This window comes from Solea solea, chromosome 2 (genome assembly GCF_958295425.1).
Source record: "Solea solea chromosome 2, fSolSol10.1, whole genome shotgun sequence".
In the NCBI taxonomy this organism is placed as follows: Eukaryota; Metazoa; Chordata; class Actinopteri; order Pleuronectiformes; family Soleidae; genus Solea; species Solea solea.
Window position 1 is genome coordinate 6,473,252 of NC_081135.1, and position 19,676 is coordinate 6,492,927.

Here is a 19,676-nt window from a genome sequence, read left to right on the forward strand (position 1 = left end):
AACTGAGCCCCATCACTCTTCTGTTAGCATTCCACAGGTTCTTTAGGTTGACTCAAGACCTAAAGCTCACTCATCCAGAAATCCTGCTGGGCAGAACCAGCTCGACCAAGGAGAGGCCTCTTATTTTACTTTTCCAACTGTTTGTCTTTTCTTTTGCTGTGTGTGTTTGCATCCCTCAAGCCGTGTGTGAGGTCAAGCGGGGGGGGGGGAAACGGGTTTCCTCCACCAGCGATAAGGAATGGCACACACATGGACGTGCACACACAGAAACACACACTCAGCTGTGCTGAATAAAACGCTCTATTAACGGAGGCAGCATGCAATTTGTTTTTCACTGGAGACTCATTCAAACACACACACACACACACACACACTCAGGTGGCCCTCCAGGCTGCCAGTGTCCACCTTGTTTTACTTCCACGGTTGAATGATGGCTCTGTTGCTTCACTGCACTGAGTGAGGGGCCAAATAACAAGAGAGTCAACAGCGGGAGTGGAGACCTCAAAATATTGTTAATAGAGGTCTTATTACAAAAACGAAAACGTGGAGCTCTGGACTTCAAGTCTTGAGACAAACCACGAGTTGAAGAGTCAACGTCATTCGAGGGCAAACGCGATGAAATGGCATGTTTTTAATGTTATAAATGACAGAGTAAATGGTGCCTCTCCCACTACAGAAGCTCAAAATGAGAGCATGTAAACGCAGACACTTCAGAGTCCACTTGTAAGCCCACTGTCTGGATAAAGCATTAGATAAATTGCAGCTATGTCTCATCTCCAGTTCTTTCTTAACCTCTACCTCCTCCTGACCTCTTCTCCCAGCAGACACACAGGAATGCATGACCAGAGATTCAGATGACTAAAGTGTTCATCAAAGCCAAAGCCCCGCTTCCCGAGTTTCCAGCAATTCCTGACTGTTAGCGTTCACCTCGGCTCAATCAAAGACCAGAGTCAAAAGCTGTGGCATAAACCTGTCTGCTGCAGAAAAATGGCATCAGTGATGCAGTCTATTTTCTATATACTCTGGCTCTGGAACAATCACATCTCCTCCTCCTCTACAGTTCTGAATGCCAGGTGATGTGAGTGGAGCTCATGTTGCAGATCAGTAGGTCAAAGACAGGAATTACGCCCTTTTCAGAGCTGATACATTCACTCATGGCTAAAAGTAACATTATATCAGTGCTTACATTATTTCCTGTCCTGTGAGGATCCCGTTGAGCCAAACCTGACCAGCTGCAGACATGAAAAACAACTGAAAACAAAAAAAAAAAATTATATTTGAGAAATTCAACTTCATAACTATAGTACTGTGCAAAAGTTTCAGGCACCACCAGCTCTGTTGTTTTTTTCTGTCCGTCAAATTCTGTGATCATTGGCTCATTAACTCATGCAACATGTGCATGTAATGCTCAAGCATGTCTTTAATAAACCTGCCGTAATAGACGTTTTTACCAGCAGATTTTTCTTTAAATGAAATAGTAGGACAAACACAGGATTTACCAGTAACATTAATTAAGGTTCCACTCCAGTATTAACAGAGCTGTGTTATTGTTCAAGTGTAAGGGTAGATCACGCTAAATACTTGACACCTGTAGAGGATGTTTTTTTTTTAATGTTTGTTTGTTGTTTTTAAAAAAAAACAATAAAAAACTGCATACATATTTTCTGGATGTGTTCCAGTAAAGTGAAATAGAAATAATTATCCTCTATTGTCGTTATTATAGCATTGCTCATGGTGGCCTAAGACTTTTGCACAGTACTGTATATCAACTAAAACCAATTGACCTGCTCTATCAATGACAAAAGATACATCAACTATTAATATCTAGACACTAGATTAAAAAAAAACCACATTTTTATTATTGTTTTTTTTGGCCAGGTAAATGCGACAAAGATTAAAAATGTTTCCATGACTAGACCAAAATGAGAATCAATCTTATGGTCGTTAATGTTGATCTGTAATTAATGTTTGTGTAACTATGCAAACTTCATTTATACGGTTGAAAAAGTTGTGTTTTTCTTCAGTGCGCTGTATGAAAAAGTATATGGGAAATAAAGGGTCGAAGGCTCAGTGTACGACATGCAATCCCATTTTACTATGCTGTGCTGTATTATCCTATATGACTCTGATAGTCTGAACCTACTCTTTGTGTTAACGACAGGGTGATTTCACCTGGAGCAGCCTGTCGGGGCGGAGCGTGCGTCTGACGCCAGTTGCCATCCAGAGCCTGTCGGAGCTAGAGAGGGCCAGGCTGCAGGAGGTGGCGTACACACGTTTACATCAGGACTACGACCTGGGATGTCAGATCACCATTCCAAAAGGTGCGCATCAGTTTGTGTGTGTGTGTGTGTTCATGCACGTGGTAGACTTGAGTTAAACGGCGTTGCATAATTGTTGGTTGTAAGCACCGGATGGGTGGAATTTACTGCTTTGGCATACTTCAGATAGCATCAGGTTGTTAAAGTGGTGACATTTATGTGACTCTTAAGGCAAAATGCATGTGTTACTGACTCCGGAACTGCTTTATGTTGCAAACACCACTCCCACTTAATCCAGGTTTTACTGTGGAGGCTTGCACGGATACTTCAAGTGTCCCATAAAATAAAACCAAGACTCCATCCTCACATCTGACTCCATCCCTGAAGTCATGCATGGTTTATGTTTGGGGAAGTTGTGACAACACCACATGGATTGATATGTAAACTACACTTCACATCAGGATCAGCTGCTTCCTGTTTCCCCCCCCCCCCCCCCACTTGTCATTATGACATGAAACTCCCTTTCTGTTGCAGCTGAGGCTGAGTGCAGTCACCCCACTAATCAGCATGTGATGTCGCACTTTTTACGTGCCGTTGCATAAGCAGGCTGTATTTGTCGTTGTGGTCTAAACTTAATGTTTAACAAGTGTGTTTTGGTCCCACAAACTGAACCGTAAAGTGGAAAATAGTTTGGAAAGTGACAAAAACAAGATAAATCAAGCCGGATGTAGCAGAAGTGGGCTGAATACACTGGGTTTATTATTTGTGTTTATTATGTCTATTTCTGGGTTCTTGTCACGTGGGATTTGACAATTTGAGGCCAGAAAAAGTCAAATTTACCCTGGCACCCTGAGATAAAAAAGAAAATAGTTGAAGATGTGTTTGAATTTTTATCTTTTTTACTGTTTGGCTGCCTGCCGACATTACACAGGGCAACTAATGTGGCATCATATGCAGAGATGACCGACTTTACACAGCAATAGAAGACAATAGCCCCAAGCTTGCGATAAAGTCAAATATAGTCAATAATGCCGTTTTCATTGCAATGCCTACATAAAAGGAGATAAAATGTCGAACAGAGACATGTTTCCCAACCAGCAGTGGAACAACTGGTCCCAGTGCACGCTAGTTATTAATAACAAAGCACAGCACTCACACACTATACAGTATATTAAACCAACCATGTGGATTTGTGTTTGTTTTTTTATGATATATCAACAAGAAATGTTTTTATTGGACCTATTCATGTATACTCAGGCAGTGAAATTCAATGACTTTAAGGTAACTATGTGCTGGATGAATGTGGATTCTTTTGCACATAATCTACACAGACTCCCTGTTTTCAGATGTTGTGACTTACTTATCTCGCTGTCATTCAGTTAATTGCCTTTATTGTTATAAAGTAGCATATCCAGATCTTAAGCCTGTTATTCATTACACAATTTTGGGCCATTATGACCCACAGAAGAAAACTGCAATATATTTTAAGAGAGTTTGAAAGATTGCCGTTGTTACTATCTTTCGACCAAAGACAGCTTGCAAAACTCAGACATTTTGTGGGTGATGTATATGATTTATGTCTACCGACTAGCCGATTGAATTTGAATATGAAATGACGTATTAAGCAGCACAGCGCAGTCAAACATGATGGAGACCAAACATGAACACACTTGTTTTTTTCTCCGCACACATGAGCAGAACGATTGGCACAATTGATCTTCAGCCTTTTACCACTACGGTGCATGCTAATGGCTTTTCCATCAAGCTGATGACTTGCATCATAGTAGCCTACAATTTAGTAGGGGTCAGCATTGTGCAGTCTGCGTGCATCATACCGTAGTCAAGTTTATTAAATCCATGTTCCACGACTGCTGAACTCTCACAGTCTGTAGAAGTATTTAGAAATGAAGACTGACCAGTCTTGGGATCAGACTGGTCACTACACCTGGACTTTCCCTGCACTGCATGAGAGTGAAGCGGCTGCCATAGCAGCAGTATAGTGCAGAAGGTGTTTTATCCGGGGCCTTGCATTCCAGCTGAAGGTTAAACCTCTCCCGACCATGATTTAATACGTACTTGTCTGTGCTGCTTATGAATTCCAGAGCCCCGAACAGCGGCCGTGTGCTAACGAGGGATATATTTCAACTTGTGTGGAAGAGTGTGAATGTGTATGTGTGTATTTCAGCACCGCTAATGTGGGCTTTGCAGAAACGCCATCAATCATGTTCCTGGTGTTTCGTCAGGACTTAAAATCAAGGCGAGAATAAGAGAGACGAGATGATGAGAGGAAAGCGAGTCACAACTATTTGTAAGGGGAACTAGGAGGTTTTTGGAGGTTCGGGGGATTTCCATACAGCTTCATGAGCCATCTGTCAAAAATCCAGACCATTTCCTATCTCTGCTTCACTCACTCTCCATCACAACATCTGCTTTCTTTCTCCTTCTATCCCCACACGTCCCTTCTTTACGGATTCCCACCTAGATTTCTCTCATGCACCCTAAGACTTCACTTCAAGCTGCAGCACTCTCTCACCTCAGAGGCTGAAGAGGAGCACACGCACATTTCTTGCATAATATAAAACCACATTGGAATTTATTTAATTTGTCCAAGAACAACTAGTTCAGATTTGTCAGAAATGAACACATGGGGAAACTGAACCTTCTCCAGCACGTCAGAGGCCAACGTGACCATTGAGCGCATTGTGGGAGCTGCATAACACTTCCTGAGCCCCACAAGTCATTTGATCCAGCAGGAGGGAACATCTGGGGCTCAGAGAGAGGTTGTTTAAGCAGCAGGTCAAGTCAAAGACTCTGAAACGATCTGATGTGTAAAAACAATTGGTCTTGGAGACCAAAAAGCAAACAGAAGTGTCGCTGAACTATGGCAGTAAAAGTTGCTGAGGTCTTCGTGAACTGACATCCTGGCGGGAGCCGAGGAGTCCGAGGCTTTAAAGTTGCATGTGCCACAGTTTCCACAGTTTCCTGATCATTAATCAGAAAATTCACGACTCATTCATCATGTTGACAACTGTCAAAGTGGCTTTCCACCCCATAGATAAAAACCTGGACGTAAAGCACTCTCTTATGTGAAAAAAACCACAGATCAAATCCCATGATGGTTTGGAATGGGGGAGGCAATTGGTGCAATTTATATACATATACGTATATATATACGTATATATATATACGTATATATATATATACGTATATATATATATATATATAATTTATAAAAAGATCAGTCTCTTTTTATAAATAATTATGCATTTGTCAAGTCTAATAATGTCGATGGATATATGTACTCGTATATGTGCAAAAGACAATATAAAAAACACAGTATGTAAGCAATGTTATTTGTTTTGTTATTAAATGTTTTAATCAACATTTTGATTTGCGACCCTGTCAGAGCAACTTTGCGCCGTGGTTAATTTATGTCTGCATTCCTGATATAAACATATTAGAAGTGAGTGATATAAGCAAGATAACATACAGTAATCATGGTGACCATTTGTATTCACATGATTTACTTTCTTGTTTTTTTCCGGCACAGATGGACAGAAGAGGAAAAAGTCACTGAGGAGGAAGTTGGACTCTCTCGCAAAGGAGAAGAGTAAAGACAAAGGTATGCCGAGTTTCTCTGAGCACGCATGCTGTCGCCATTTCTCCTCTTTTGGTCTATGTTTAACTCTGGGCCAGTCTGAGGGCTCTGCCCCACAGACAGGTGAACAGCGAGGTTATAAAAGCAGTTTTGGTGTACTGGGATTTAACTGTTAATTTAGCCTAAGTGGACTGACGCCTTGTAAGCGGACTGGCCTCCAAGAAGCAGCCGCTCTGCTGCACTAAGGCAAGCATATTTAGCAGAAAGGGAAAATGATCTTAGTCGCAGGAGTCCTGATGAAAAGAGGCAAATGAGATCAAAGAAAAGTGTGGGTGAAGATCCCACGTGTCATTTATTTATTATCTGTTTACAAAAATTCATGTCTGCATATTAAGTAACCAAAGCATCCTGAGATTTTATAAGACACGCACTTTGCTGTAGGCCTGTGTATTGTTTTTTTCCCCATAGCTGCTATGCCAGCCTTTAATTTTTTCCGCTCCAACAAGTGGAAGAAACAGCTGTCAGGCTCTGAGTTAAATATCAGCCCGGCATCACAGCTGAGTCGTCTAAAATAATGTGCACGCTTTGGCCAATCGTGACAAGCATTGTTGGCGACAGCTGGGAAGAAATCTTTTCACATGTAGCATTGGATTGCAGGCGACTTTTCACGACATACCAGGCTCTGCCCCTCCAGAGCCCGGATGGGTTGCATGTATGTCTGGTCTAACTTGCCAAAATAGATTTGAAGTTAAATTTCCTCCTGGGGTTTCTGAATAGCTGCCCTGCCCATCTCTCTGGAGCAGTCTGAGCCTTTTCTCAGCAAGCAACTAAAAGAAAAAAGGGAAATGCCTCTTTCTTTGATGCCTCTAAAGTAATGTGAGCTGCATGAGCTGCAACCAAGGACCGCTGACGGCTGAAGGAGCCTCGGATAGTATCAATCAACACGCCAGTCAAAGCAAAGATCTACTAATTGGTCTTTTAAATGCTTTTTTGGCATTCCGCGCTGTTGTCCTGTGAGGTAAACTGCACCATTAAGGCATTAAAGCTGTAATTTAAAACTTTCCCGAGGCTTTGAGATACTTCTGCACACATCCGGCTAATATAAACACACACGACAGTGAAGCAGCTGAAAAACACGATGCTGTCAGCCTCGAAAATGGAGACATGTGAAAGTCTGACATGTCTTGATGAATGTGGTCTTGCTGTGGGCACACCAATGTGCTGTGAATTATGATGGCAAAGCCCTGAGCAATTATGTGATACAGATTGGTTATGTGTCTGCATATGCTGTATATATATAGTATATGGCTGTGTGTGTGTGTGTGTGTGTTTGGGGGGGTTACATAAGCTCTGCTAATGCCGTTAGGCTGTAGAGCAAAATAAGTTGTGTCACAGTGTTAGTGGTCATGTTGTTCATGAACCACAGTCTTCCACTTGTGGTTGTGGAATGCACTTTGCTTTTTCTCCCCCCACGTCATTTTTTGCCTCTTTAATACACTTTCGCGCTCGCTTGCTCTCTCTCTCTCCCTCCGTCTCTCTCACACACACACACACACTAAACAGCTGGACTGTTTTTCCTCAGCTTTTGGCTCAGGCCTTGGGATCCAGGAAAATGGGATATATAGCCTGTGTTGGCCCCAATGACATCATTCTGCTCTGAAGTCAGCCGTGTTCATATACTCAACAGTTCAGCACAGATTTGAAACCAATTCAGTTTTGTAGTTATGCCTCATTCAAAGGTCTCTGGGTAGAGTATAAGAATTACCCGCACATATAATGGTGAGACTGTAGACTGTAAGAAATGGAAGACTCCTCCTCCATACATCTACTTGGCCTTGGTCTATGGTGGCCTTTGCAGACCAGAAAGGATCTTGTTCAAAGCTCAAAGCACGAAACACAAAATGATTTGTCTGTATCATATAATAAATATAAAAAGCTGATTCTAAACAAACAAAAACCCATTTCATTTTAAAGCAATTATACACATACTTATGTATGGTAAATTTTATAAACTGGACATACATGTGTTTGTTTTTTTGCATTTATTTTGATAGTGACATAAGAAAGTAACAGTAACCCTGAAAGAGAGGAGGGGCATGACATGTAGTAAATGTTCCACCAGCTGGGAGATGACCTGGAGACCTGCTGCTTGCATGTATGTCCATATGGTTTACGCTTTAACCATTCCTTAAATTGCTGTATTAAGTCTGTCTTACAATTTCAATATGGTGCCACCCCCAAACCATTCTTCCTATCCTTCCCATCTTGCTTTCAAATTTGCAAAAATTGGAACAAAGGCATGAGCTTTTTGAACACGATAGCTGTTATAAACATGTGTGCAGCCTCTGAAACTGGCCTACATGAAGAACATGACTCGTCAAAGTTGGGTTATTTTCAAAAGGCACTAGAATTAGCGGTTTGTCTTAGCCAGATTGTTTCCCACAGAGTTCTGTCTGTGATGTCTTATTTCGGAAAACAGCTGTAGTGGTGCTGTCAGCGACAAATTAAGTTTGGGCTGTGACACTCAGCAGAGGTAATAAAGACTAAACATAAAGTTGTTTGATGTTCTACTTTCAAGTTCTCAGCAATCTTTGGCCACTATTAATTATTTCCCTCCTTCCTTTTTCATTCTTATTTTCCGACTCATATTTTCCAACATTATCTCTCTTTTCTGACAGAGTTTATACCCCAAGCCTTCAGTATCCCGCTCTCCCTGGTCATCGCGAATGACAGGACACACCGGCAGCGTCAGGACGGCTATCGCCAGGATCACCCACAGCGCGAGGAGCACAAAGACTCCTCCGACCTCGTCTCATCCATTTTACAGGTCTGTAGAGTTATCTGTATATTCATCCATGTGCTTGAACATGGATGAAAAAGCCACACGTAACTCTCGGATATCATGTCCTGCAGTTTGCTACCAAGCGTTCGTCCAATAAGGAGTTATCCAGCAGTAACTCATCGCTGAGTTCGACATCCGAAACGGCCAACGAATCAACATCACCCAACACTCCCGAAGCTGCACCGCGAGCCCGCAGGAGGGTGAGACTAGATAATAAACTAGGTTGGAGTCTCAACCACCATTAGCAAGGACCAGGATTTTTATGTTTTATTCATTTGAATATGTTTGAAGTGGATGTACAAATTGTCCTGCAGGGAGGCATGTCAGTGGACTCCATCACTGACCTGGACGACAACCAGTCGCGCCTGCTGGAAGCACTGCAGCTCTCTCTGCCGGCCGAAACGCCGAGTAAAAAAGAGAAGCACCGGGACAAAAGGCTAAGCCTCAACCCCATCTACCGTCAGGTGCCCCGGGTGGTTGACAGCTGCTGTCAGCACCTTGAGAAATATGGTGAGAAGCTCATCTATGTCTGTCCCTTTATGTGTCACTGCCGTTACTGCAGTAACAGCTGTTACAGACAATGTGTGTTCCCTCTCCACAGGTCTGCAGACTGTGGGGATCTTCAGAGTGGGCAGCTCCAAGAAAAGAGTCAGACAGGTGAGTGGTCATGGAGCGTGTTCTATTTTTTTCTGTATGAAAAGTTTGGAATAGTTAACTTGTTGGTTAGTTGATTTTGTTGTTTATTAGTTGACTTGGTTGGTTGTGTAGATGTGTAGTTGGTTGGCTGGTTGACTGATTGGTTGGTTGGTTGGCTGGTTGATTGGTTCTGCATTTGGTTGGTTGGTTGGTTGATTGACTGATTAGTTGGTTGGCTGGTATGTTGGTTGGTTGGTTGGCTGGCTGATTGGTTCTGCGGTTGGTTGATTGACTGATTAGATGATTTACAGGTTGACTGGTTGTGTAGTTGTGTGTTTGGTTGATTGACAGTTTGGTTGTGTAGTCGTTTGTTTCATTGATTGATTGATTGGTTGTTAGTTGTTTAGTTGTGAGGTTAGTTGGTTGATTGCTTAATTGGTTGATGGATGGGTGGGTTGGATGGTTTATTGACTGACCGATTGTGTGGTTGGTTGATTGGTTTTGTGATTGAGAGGTTAGTTTGATTATCGACTGACTGGTTGTGTAGTTGTGTGCTTGGTTGATTGACTGATTGGTTGTGTAGTTGTTTGTTTGTTTGTTTGATTGATTGTTAGTTGTTTAGTTGTGAGGTTGGGCGGTTGATTGCTTAATTGGTTGATAGAAGGGTGGGTTGGGTAGTTGAGTGGTTGGCCAGTTGAGTGGTTGGCCATATGGTTGACAGGTTGGTTGGTGGACCCTCTTCTGCCCTGTACATCATTATGGTTTACAGATAAGGCATAGAAAAGTCACCGTCTAGTTGTCACACAACAGACAACAAAGTAGATCAAGTCATACCAACTAAAGGTGGTCCTAATGGCACAAAAGCCTCATCTTAGATTTGTCATCTCATGAACAGTCTTTAATTCAGCAGCCTTACACACAAGCACAAAGACACTGTTTTTGAGTAAACACAGTAATAGCTGCTCCTGTAACTCCTACACGTCTTATTATCTCTTACCTTTGACCCATTGTATGAACATATTTATGAGCAAACACATAAATCGTGGTTAAAAGATACGGGGTCAATCAGTGTGGGTGCCATCATTTTACATAGCCTTTTCTTTTTCATGTTTTTCTATAGCTCCGACTTCTACTTATTTACTCACTGACTGACTATTTCATACACCAGGAAGCACACGGATGCCTGATTGACCTTAGGTTCATGGTGTCCTATATAACAGAGGAGGTGTGCTACCTTGAAAAAAGTGAACATATTATCCAACCTTAATCTTCGTTTTTTTCAGTTTCTCGGGCAAGACACTTCACAATGTTTAATCAGCTTAAACCTTTAAGACTCTCATGGAAATTGCTAATAGATATGAGTTTTAAACAGGTGACATCTTAAGTCCATCTCACATGTCAGTCTCTTAGCAGCGGCAGCATCATGAAGGATTATTCTGCTTCTTAGAGGCAGGGTTTTACTTCTATGAAGAGAAATGCAGAGATTATTCTTATTGAGTATATCAGCTTGAATAAGCAGCTTTTCTTAGTGTTTTTTATTGTCACTATATTGGAACATACAGAAGAGCACTGAAAGAATGGGGAGCACATTCTTGTTGTACATTAAATGTGAAAGTAAAGTTTGTGCTGTGGTCAGATTGACCACTCTCTCTGTGTATGTTTATAATTAGTCTTTTTTATTATTATAACACACTAAATTAAACAGTTTGTGTTCACACATCTGTGAGTGTATGTGAAAATATCCATTTCGCATTCTCTGGTGATTGAGAAGGCCATGTCAGCATTTATGCTGGTTAGCTCCTGCTGTGAACGTAAGGTGAAAACTGGTTTATGCTGCACTCAGATGACTCATACACATCTATCAACACAACAGATTTTTTTTTGTGTGTGGAAGCAATCCAAAGGTCAAGAGGGCAGAGATTAGTTGCTAGTAAAACTAGTTTGAACCGACAGGGAATTACGTCCATTGTTGTGTGTAGAGGATGTTTCTTACTCAACTTCTTCCTCTCCCTCTCTTTTGTTTTCATCCCTCCTTCAGCTACGAGATGAGTTTGATCGCGGCATCGACGTCCAGCTGGATGAAGAGTACAGTGTTCACGATGTGGCTGCCCTGCTGAAGGAATTCCTCAGGGACATGCCTGACCCTCTCCTTACCAAGGAGCTCTACACCGCCTTCATCAACTCCACATGTAAGCTCCACTGTCCTTTTTCTTCTTTCTTGTTTTTAGTCCTTGCTCCTTTTTCTGCTTCTGATTTTCATAGCCTAATCTCTGTTGCAGTGTTGGACCACGATGAGCAGCAGAGTGTTGCTCAGTTATTGGTCTATCTGCTACCAGCATGCAACAGTGACACGCTCCATCGCCTTCTGGACTTCCTGTCCACCGTCGCTGCTCATGCCCATGACCAGCGGGCCAAAGACGGTCAGGAGGTAAGTGAAATAAAACCTTTAAATATTCCCTATATAATATAAACAAAGTGCTTGTAGCTGCAGGCAACACGTGCTAACAGCTTTTGGGGCAGCTGTCTAAAATTCTGTTTGCCTCCTGTTTCCATCTCATTGAGGGGAAATGACCAAAGAAGTGATAGAAATCAGTCTGTGTGGTTGGTATGTGTGTATATTTCTCTGTGGCTGTCACCGTTGATACAGCGCGAGTGTTGCTGTAGGGTTACTAAACAGCGTGGATTTGATTATCGCATCCGACATGATGTGAATGCCTCCATTTACTCCTAATCTGCACTCTCTGGAAGACAGAGGTGATATTCAGCTTTTTTTTTTTCTCCTACTGGCTGTAAAATGCACAAGGAAACATCACATCTGAAGCTCCGAAGAACGAAATTCCTACCTTAATTAAGGGAAATCAGCACAAAGTAAATGTTTCTCTACCTTGGTTGTGCAACAGGAGTGGCTGTGTGAGCAAATGCAATCTGAAACCTCTTTGGTATGGATATAGTCGAAAGTGTTGGTCAACCCGAGCAGGTCATTACAAGGAGTGCCCAAGACAGTGGTTCAGATGATAACATACTCTAATATCAACCATACAGTCTCGTTTTGTTATGGACACTTATGGAAATATCTGATTTGCACATGTAAATCATCTCTTTTCTTGTTTGTTTGTGTGTGTTTTGTCCAGATTTTATTTATATTCATTCATTGTGTTGTTCTGCCGCGGTATCTGTTTCCTTTTGGTCAACTGCTTGTTTGGTTTTGAACATGAACAACTTTGTTTTATTGTTTAGAACTACTAAAAATAGATTCTAAACATGAACAACTTTGTTGTATTGTTTAGAAGTACTAAAAATAGATTTTAAACATGAACAACTTTGTTGTATTGTTTATAAAAGTAGTAAAAATAGATTTTAAACATGAACAACTTTGTTGTATTGTTTATAAAAGTTGTAAAAATAGATTTTAAACATGAACAACTTTGCTGTATTGTTTAGAACTACTAAAAATAGATTCTAAAGATGAACAACTTTGTTGTATTGTTTAGAACTACTAAAAATAGAGTTTAAACATGAACAACTTTGTTGTATTGTTTATAAAAGTAGTAAAAATAGATTTTAAACATCAACAACTTTGCTGTATTGTTTAGAACTACTAAAAATAGATTCTAAACATGAACAACTTTGTTGTATTGTTTAGAAGTACTAAAAATAGATTTTAAACATGAACAACTTTGTTGTATTGTTTATAAAAGTAGTAAAAATAGATTTTAAACATGAACAACTTTGTTGTATTGTTTATAAAAGTTGTAAAAATAGATTTTAAACATGAACAACTTTGCTGTATTGTTTAGAACTACTAAAAATAGATTCTAAAGATGAACAACTTTGTTGTATTGTTTAGAACTACTAAAAATAGAGTTTAAACATGAACAACTTTGTTGTATTGTTTATAAAAGTAGTAAAAATAGATTTTAAACATCAACAACTTTGCTGTATTGTTCAGAACTACTAAAAATAGATTCTAAACATGAACAACTTTGTTGTATTGTTTAGAACTACTAAAAATAGATTTTAAACATGAACAACTTTGTTGTATTGTTTATAAAAGTAGTAAAAATAGATTTTAAACATCAACAACTTTGCTGTATTGTTTAGAACTACTAAAAATAGATTCTAAACATGAACAACTTTGTTGTATTGTTTAGAACTACTAAAAATAGATTTTAAACATGAACAACTTTGTTGTATTGTTTAGAAAAGTACTAAAAATAGATTTTAAACATGAACAACTTTGTTGTATTGTTTAGAACTACTAAAAATAGATTTTAAACATGAACAACTTTGTTGTATTGTTTATAAAAGTAGTAAAAATAGATTTTAAACATCAACAACTTTGCTGTATTGTTTAGAACTACTAAAAATAGATTCTAAACATGAACAACTTTGTTGTATTGTTTAGAACTACTAAAAATAGATTTTAAACATGAACAACTTTGTTGTATTGTTTAGAAAAGTACTAAAAATAGATTTTAAACATGAACAACTTTGTTGTATTGTTTAGAAAAGTACTAAAAATAGATAGTACGGCAGATATTGGCTTTAAAATGTATTAAACATGCCAAGATCCCCCGATTTGTCTAATGACTAAAACATTAGGCCGAATAGGTTTCTGCCTCCGTGACTTCTATGATTGCGACTTTTCCAGCTTTTATTTATTTTGCACAATAAAGAAGGAAGTGACATCACAATCCATTGCTCCTCAGTTCCACAAGCTATTTGGCCAAACTCAGGCTTCTTTGTGGGTTGTGTTTTATCTGCATGTGCGTGCAGATGTGGTGTTGTTGAGGGGAAACATTGAGTTTGTTGTGGTATGTGTGTACGCAGATGGAAGTGTGATTTGTTGCCTCTGTGTCTGAGAATAAAAGGGCTCAAAACACTTTTTTTTTGCTTCTGGACATTGTGGCTCCAGTATCTGAGATCATGACAGGAAGTTAGAGTCTCTCACACTCAGATTGGAACAGCACATCACTACTTTTGGTTGCTTGTGGCTCCAATCTTTCCTCTGGGACTGGGAGTGGAAAGGGAGAAAAGAGGGATAGAAAACGACAAATCAATGTATCCCTAAGATTATTATTTGAGAAATTGAAGGGCATATATCATTAATTGTGCACATCGTCGTTAACAAACTGCATGAGTAATCCTACGAAGCCCCGGACATGACATGGTAAAAAAGATAAAATAAATTGTGCCCATGGAATAGCTATAACAATGGAGGATAAATGTGTAAGTGGGAAGTGGAGGAGAAAAAGAAGAGTCAGGAGGGAGTGATGTCATTTCTGCAACACTTTCTTAATAATGTCTCCTCACAGGGAAGAAAAATACTCCCTCGTGTTGCTTGGAGGAATCTGTTTTGCGAAACACTCTCTCATTACGAGGCTAATGAACATATTGCATGCAAAACTGCTCTTAAACTGAATGCAAACAACAACAGGTGGGGTTTAAAAGCTCTTCTCCCGAGCCATTGTTTATCGTCAGGAGGTGGAACGGACGCTGTTTCCACGCCAACAGCACAGTTTGTGAAACAGACGTTTTGTTTCCTCAGATCACAGGGAACAAGATGACGTCCTTAAACCTGGCCACCATCTTTGGCCCCAACCTTCTCCACAAGCAGAAGAGCTCAGATAAAGAGTTCAGCGTGCAGAGCTCGGCCCGCGCGGAGGAAAGCACGGCCGTCATCGCTGTACTGCAGAGGATGATCGCCAGCTACCAGACCCTCTTCATGGTCAGTCAACTGAGAGCACGTCATCTCACCTCGCTTCCTCCTTTCACTCCTTTTACACCAACTTCCTCTTGCATTCCTGTGAGGACTTAAAGTAAGACTATCCCTCCTGGTTTAGCACACAATGGCTTGCGTCTCAGTTAATAAAAGCAGAGCTTTGCCTGGTTTAGTGGACACAAGAGACGAAAACAAACAGCAAAGAAAGAAAATGACCAAAGAAAATAAGTGTTATGGGTTAAAATGATGCCTGAATTCCTCTGAGTGGAACAGTGGAGTCGTTAATGCCAAAAACCTTTCATCGAAATACTTAAAACAAAAAGACAATTGAGGCATGAAATCCCTCACATGGTGTCAGATGAGGTCACGGTTTTATACGCGCATTACAGCATCGTCAGTTGCTTTTTGCTCTTTTTTTTTTTTTGCTTCTTGTGATTCTCTAAATAGTGCAGACAGGCAGATCGGGTCCTTTCAGGTCCTACACTTTTAACCGTAATGTTTTGTAATTTGCTACCACCGTTCCCCCGAGGGCTCACATTCCTGCAGTAAGCCAATGAAGAGCTATTAATCGCACATAGTGAACTCGGACCGAGTTGCTCGGCGTCGTTTTGTACGCGGCTCAGCTTCTGTGAATGACATCTGAAGGTCGTTTCGTAACCTGCTTATGTCCGACTCTGTTAAAAAAGATCTGGAAACTTTCAGAGCAGCTGAGGATGAGGAGCGGTCTTTCATGTCTGTAGGCAGTTCATTATGGAACACATGTTTGATAAGCAGACATGTCTTAGGTAGAAATGCTGAAAAATGCTCCTGTTTGTTAAGTTCACACTAAAATTCACTTAAACGCCACATGTCCATGTCTTTTTTGGTAACATGATCTGAATTATGAATCCACCGAGCAGATAAAAGTTGTAAAATTCCTTTGCTAATATTTTAGGTGCCTCCTGATCTGCAAAATGAGGTATTGATGAGTCTGTTGGAGACTGATCCTGACGTGGTCGACTACCTACTGAGGAGAAAAGCATCGCAGTAAGTCGCACACACAGAAAGTGTTTAGTCTCTCCTCGTCCACTCTTCGGTCTGTCAACCGCCTTTTTCTTTTTCCACACAGGAGTCCTGACCTGCTACAGTCAGAAGAGTCCTTCACCCTGAGCGAGCGCCACTCCTCCAGTGACTCCAACAAGGTGTCGAGTGGCGAGGTGTCCCCGTATGACAACAACTCGCCGATACTGAGCGAGCGCAGGGGAGAACCGGGCATCAAGCAGCATTTCCATGTGCCAGAGCAGTTCACTGTGCTGGGGCAGGTGGGCAGCTGGAGCAGAGAGTCTGGAACAGCTGATCCATGTGGCACCAAAGGTGACTGATACATTTTGAAATGAGAGCTCTGACTGAGGAAAAGTCGGATAACTCATTCACAGATTTGACCGTCCACGATCAATAACTTGTGTGTTAAACGCAGGCAAAACACAAGTAGCATATTTTCACCGAATCCTCTGAGGATGATACTTCAGCTCATACCTGTGCTTTTCTATAATTTTTACACAGTGTTGTGTCAACAAAATAATTTTACACGTTAATAATCTAATGGTTTTACTGACTTATTGGCTTTTAATTGCATGTTATTTAAAATAACTCACGTCTTTTGCAGTGTTGTGTCACCAACAATATTTTTCTACTGGCTTTTTGGATAGCACCCAGTAAAGAAAATATGTTTTTTTTTATTTATGTGAGTTTTTATTGGCTTTTTATTCCTTATATTCAATAACTCACTGTGCAGTGTCACGGTATTTCACATTTATAGTTCCCCCCTTGTCACACAAAACCATACACAAGTGATTTAGTGTAATTTTGGTGAATTTTAATAACAATAATTAGGAATATATAATAAATAGTTACAATGTTGAATTATTGAAACCTTTTTTTACAAGGGTGGATGAAGCTGAGGAGAGGTGAACAATATGAGGCGGTGGAGGTCGTGGCAGTAGGACTAGCAATTATTTAAAACTACTTTTTACTACTTTGGTTGAATGGAAAAGTACTTTCATGCGCTTTAGTTTATTGTGTGACTTTGTATTTCTTCAGACTCGATATCTGAGGAGCATGCTAACATTTGGGGGACGTGGCACAGCACTCTGAAACCAATACTAAAGGACCAGTCTTACACAGGTAAACAATAACTTTAGGAGCTGTAGTGGTGAAAGAGCAAGGGCTTAATAAAGCTGCCACGGTGTTTTCTGTCACCAGAAAGCAAAGTCCTGATGTTTTTTTTAAGTCATTTAATAGCTTATTTGCTGCCAGGTGAGAGCATGCAGCTCATTAACAAGTTGGGAGGAAAGAAAACCGACTTGTTGACTGTGACAAACAAGTTTAGTGATCAACAAGAATACAAAAGCCCAAAGGTCTAAAACGAAAAAATCCTGCTGGAGCTTTTCCTTTTCCTACTTTTTTTAAGCCAAGCATCTACCAGTGATTTACTCCATTGATGAAGCTGATGTTCTGTTTCAAGGTTCCCATGGCAACATGTCAGAGGGAAGCTCCCGCAGCTCACAGGAAGGTCTCGATGGACTCCATGGCGATGGCAGGCACCAGGCAGCGGTGCAGCCGACTCTGACGGCACCCGGCATCACAGAGTGCAGACCCCACCCCCCCGTCACCAGAGTGTGTGCCAGCCCCCGCGCAGAACACTTACAGCGGAACATCAGCCCATCTGCGACATCACATCTCAACAGCACGCAGAGCCTCCAGCGGGCAGGCGGACACAGAATTAACTCCCGACACCAAGGTGGGGCGAACACTGCCGACGGGGAACCCGGCGCGCTTGGCGAAGGCCGCTTTCCGCCGCCTTATAACGCCCACCATCGACTGGCTATTTCTCAAAGTTCACCTCAGCTGGCTGGGGCTCAGCGGCCCCCTCTGCAGCATGGCAGGTCAAGCACAGTACAGAGTCATTCAGCCTCAGCAACAGACGGCCACATGGTGCCGCAGAGCCCGGAGTGGCAGGACTGGCAGAGGGACCGTTGGCAGATCTGGCAACTGCTGTCCTCAGACAATGCTGACACACTGCCTGAAACGCTGGTGTGAACTCACACCGTGGACTCCCACTCTGCCAACATGCGCATCGTCAATTGACAATCCTCATCAAGCACCCTCCGCTTGTCCCTCGCCTTGCCTTCCACCCATGGATTTCATCCTTTTCATGAAACCTCCCCCATGTGTCTCTGGCATCTATAGCGCCATGGCGTTGTTGTTTACATGTGCAGCTGCGGCCTTATAGCGATTTGTACATCCAGAAGCCACTAGTATTTCTTCTTTTGTGTGGATGTTCAAAGGTTGCTCCTGTTGCCAGCTCGTCTCTTATGTCCATAATGAAAAAAAAAAAGAAAAAAAAAGCCCATCAGAAATACCTCAAAAAAACTCTCTCTCTTTGACACATTTTCAGAACAATGCCATGTCCACTGCTTTTCTGAGAACGTTTGATCCTTGTACATTGGGACGGCACCGTTTCTTCACTTTGTTATATTTTAATGTCGTCATTTTTTTTTTTTTTTTTAAACAATTCACCGTTAAACTAAGATGTACGCATTAGTATTTGCTGCTATGTGTGGACCTTATTATGTGCGTTCAGCCACATCCGTCTCAAATGTTGATTTACTTTTCAGCATCAAATTCTTTGACTGTATATATACATGTATATACACCCAAACTGCTGACAAATATAAACAATATATATGTAAAATGACATGTTAAGTCTTTATTTTTGCCTATCTACCTAAAAGTATGTCAGCCCTTTACGAGACAGCCTCCGTCTTGGCGCTTTCGCTCTATAATATTTGAATGTAAAATGCTTCACTTGTGGCAAAAATGCTTCGACATGATTACAAAGCACTTAGCTGTGAGTTTGCTTCTTACTCCCTGCTGCTCCGCAGGAACAACGTGCCAAAGTCTTTCCTTTACTTTCTTTCTCGAACTTTAAAGATATTTATCGCACAGTCAAGTAAAAATCAAGAGCTTGAGACAACTGTACGACACAAAGGAATTCATCCGTGGGTTATTGTGAGTATCACATTTGCAGCTATTTATAAAACGACTAGACACAGTAGGAACACACGTGTATGTGAATGACACTGACTGATCTGTATCTGTTTTACCTCTCCTGCTAGACTGAACATTCTAACTGGGTGTGGACGCATTTTACGACGAAAAGGATTCTTACGCTTTAAATTATGCCATTGCAATTCATTAAAAAAAAATATATGTATATATATATATATATATATATATATATATATATATATATATATATATATATATATATATGGTTTAACTGAGGATTATATCCTCAAATCTTCAAATGCAGTATTTCTGTAAATCTAAACAGGCTCACCCACAACTAATCTGTCCAAATCCTCACAAATGTCACAGTTAAAGTGGGTATTTGCTGGCAAATATTTCACATTTTCTCAAGTTATGGTGTAATATTTGCTCACCTACAACTTCGTTGGCATCACATTTGGAAAGAAGCTTTACTTTATTGGATCCCCCCTTATGTTTCTCCTAATTTCGAACCCAATGAGGGGAAAAGTGCTAAGAGTTCTAGTGCCATCTATTGTCTGACCATGTGCA

General features: G+C 40.9%; 1 protein-coding gene across 3 annotated transcripts in view; it reads left to right on the forward strand.

Annotated features, from left to right (window-relative positions):
* Positions 1-19,318, forward strand: part of LOC131452205 (rho GTPase-activating protein 6-like) — a 65,471-nt gene extending 46,153 nt beyond the window's left edge. For 2 of the 3 annotated variants that reach the window (XM_058622362.1, XM_058622365.1), the window contains exons 2-14: positions 2,162-2,321; positions 5,809-5,880; positions 8,535-8,683; positions 8,770-8,898; positions 9,013-9,208; positions 9,300-9,355; positions 11,373-11,523; positions 11,614-11,762; positions 14,883-15,062; positions 15,991-16,082; positions 16,165-16,409; positions 17,136-17,219; positions 17,560-19,318. In XM_058622362.1, coding sequence (XP_058478345.1) covers positions 2,162-2,321; positions 5,809-5,880; positions 8,535-8,683; positions 8,770-8,898; positions 9,013-9,208; positions 9,300-9,355; positions 11,373-11,523; positions 11,614-11,762; positions 14,883-15,062; positions 15,991-16,082; positions 16,165-16,409; positions 17,136-17,219; positions 17,560-18,134 — 2,238 coding nt within the window. In that variant the 3' untranslated portion in view covers positions 18,135-19,318. The remainder of the gene's footprint in view (positions 1-2,161; positions 2,322-5,808; positions 5,881-8,534; positions 8,684-8,769; positions 8,899-9,012; positions 9,209-9,299; positions 9,356-11,372; positions 11,524-11,613; positions 11,763-14,882; positions 15,063-15,990; positions 16,083-16,164; positions 16,410-17,135; positions 17,220-17,559) is intronic. The other variant, XM_058622364.1, reaches the window with a different exon arrangement.
* The last annotated feature ends 358 nt before the right edge of the window (positions 19,319-19,676 follow it).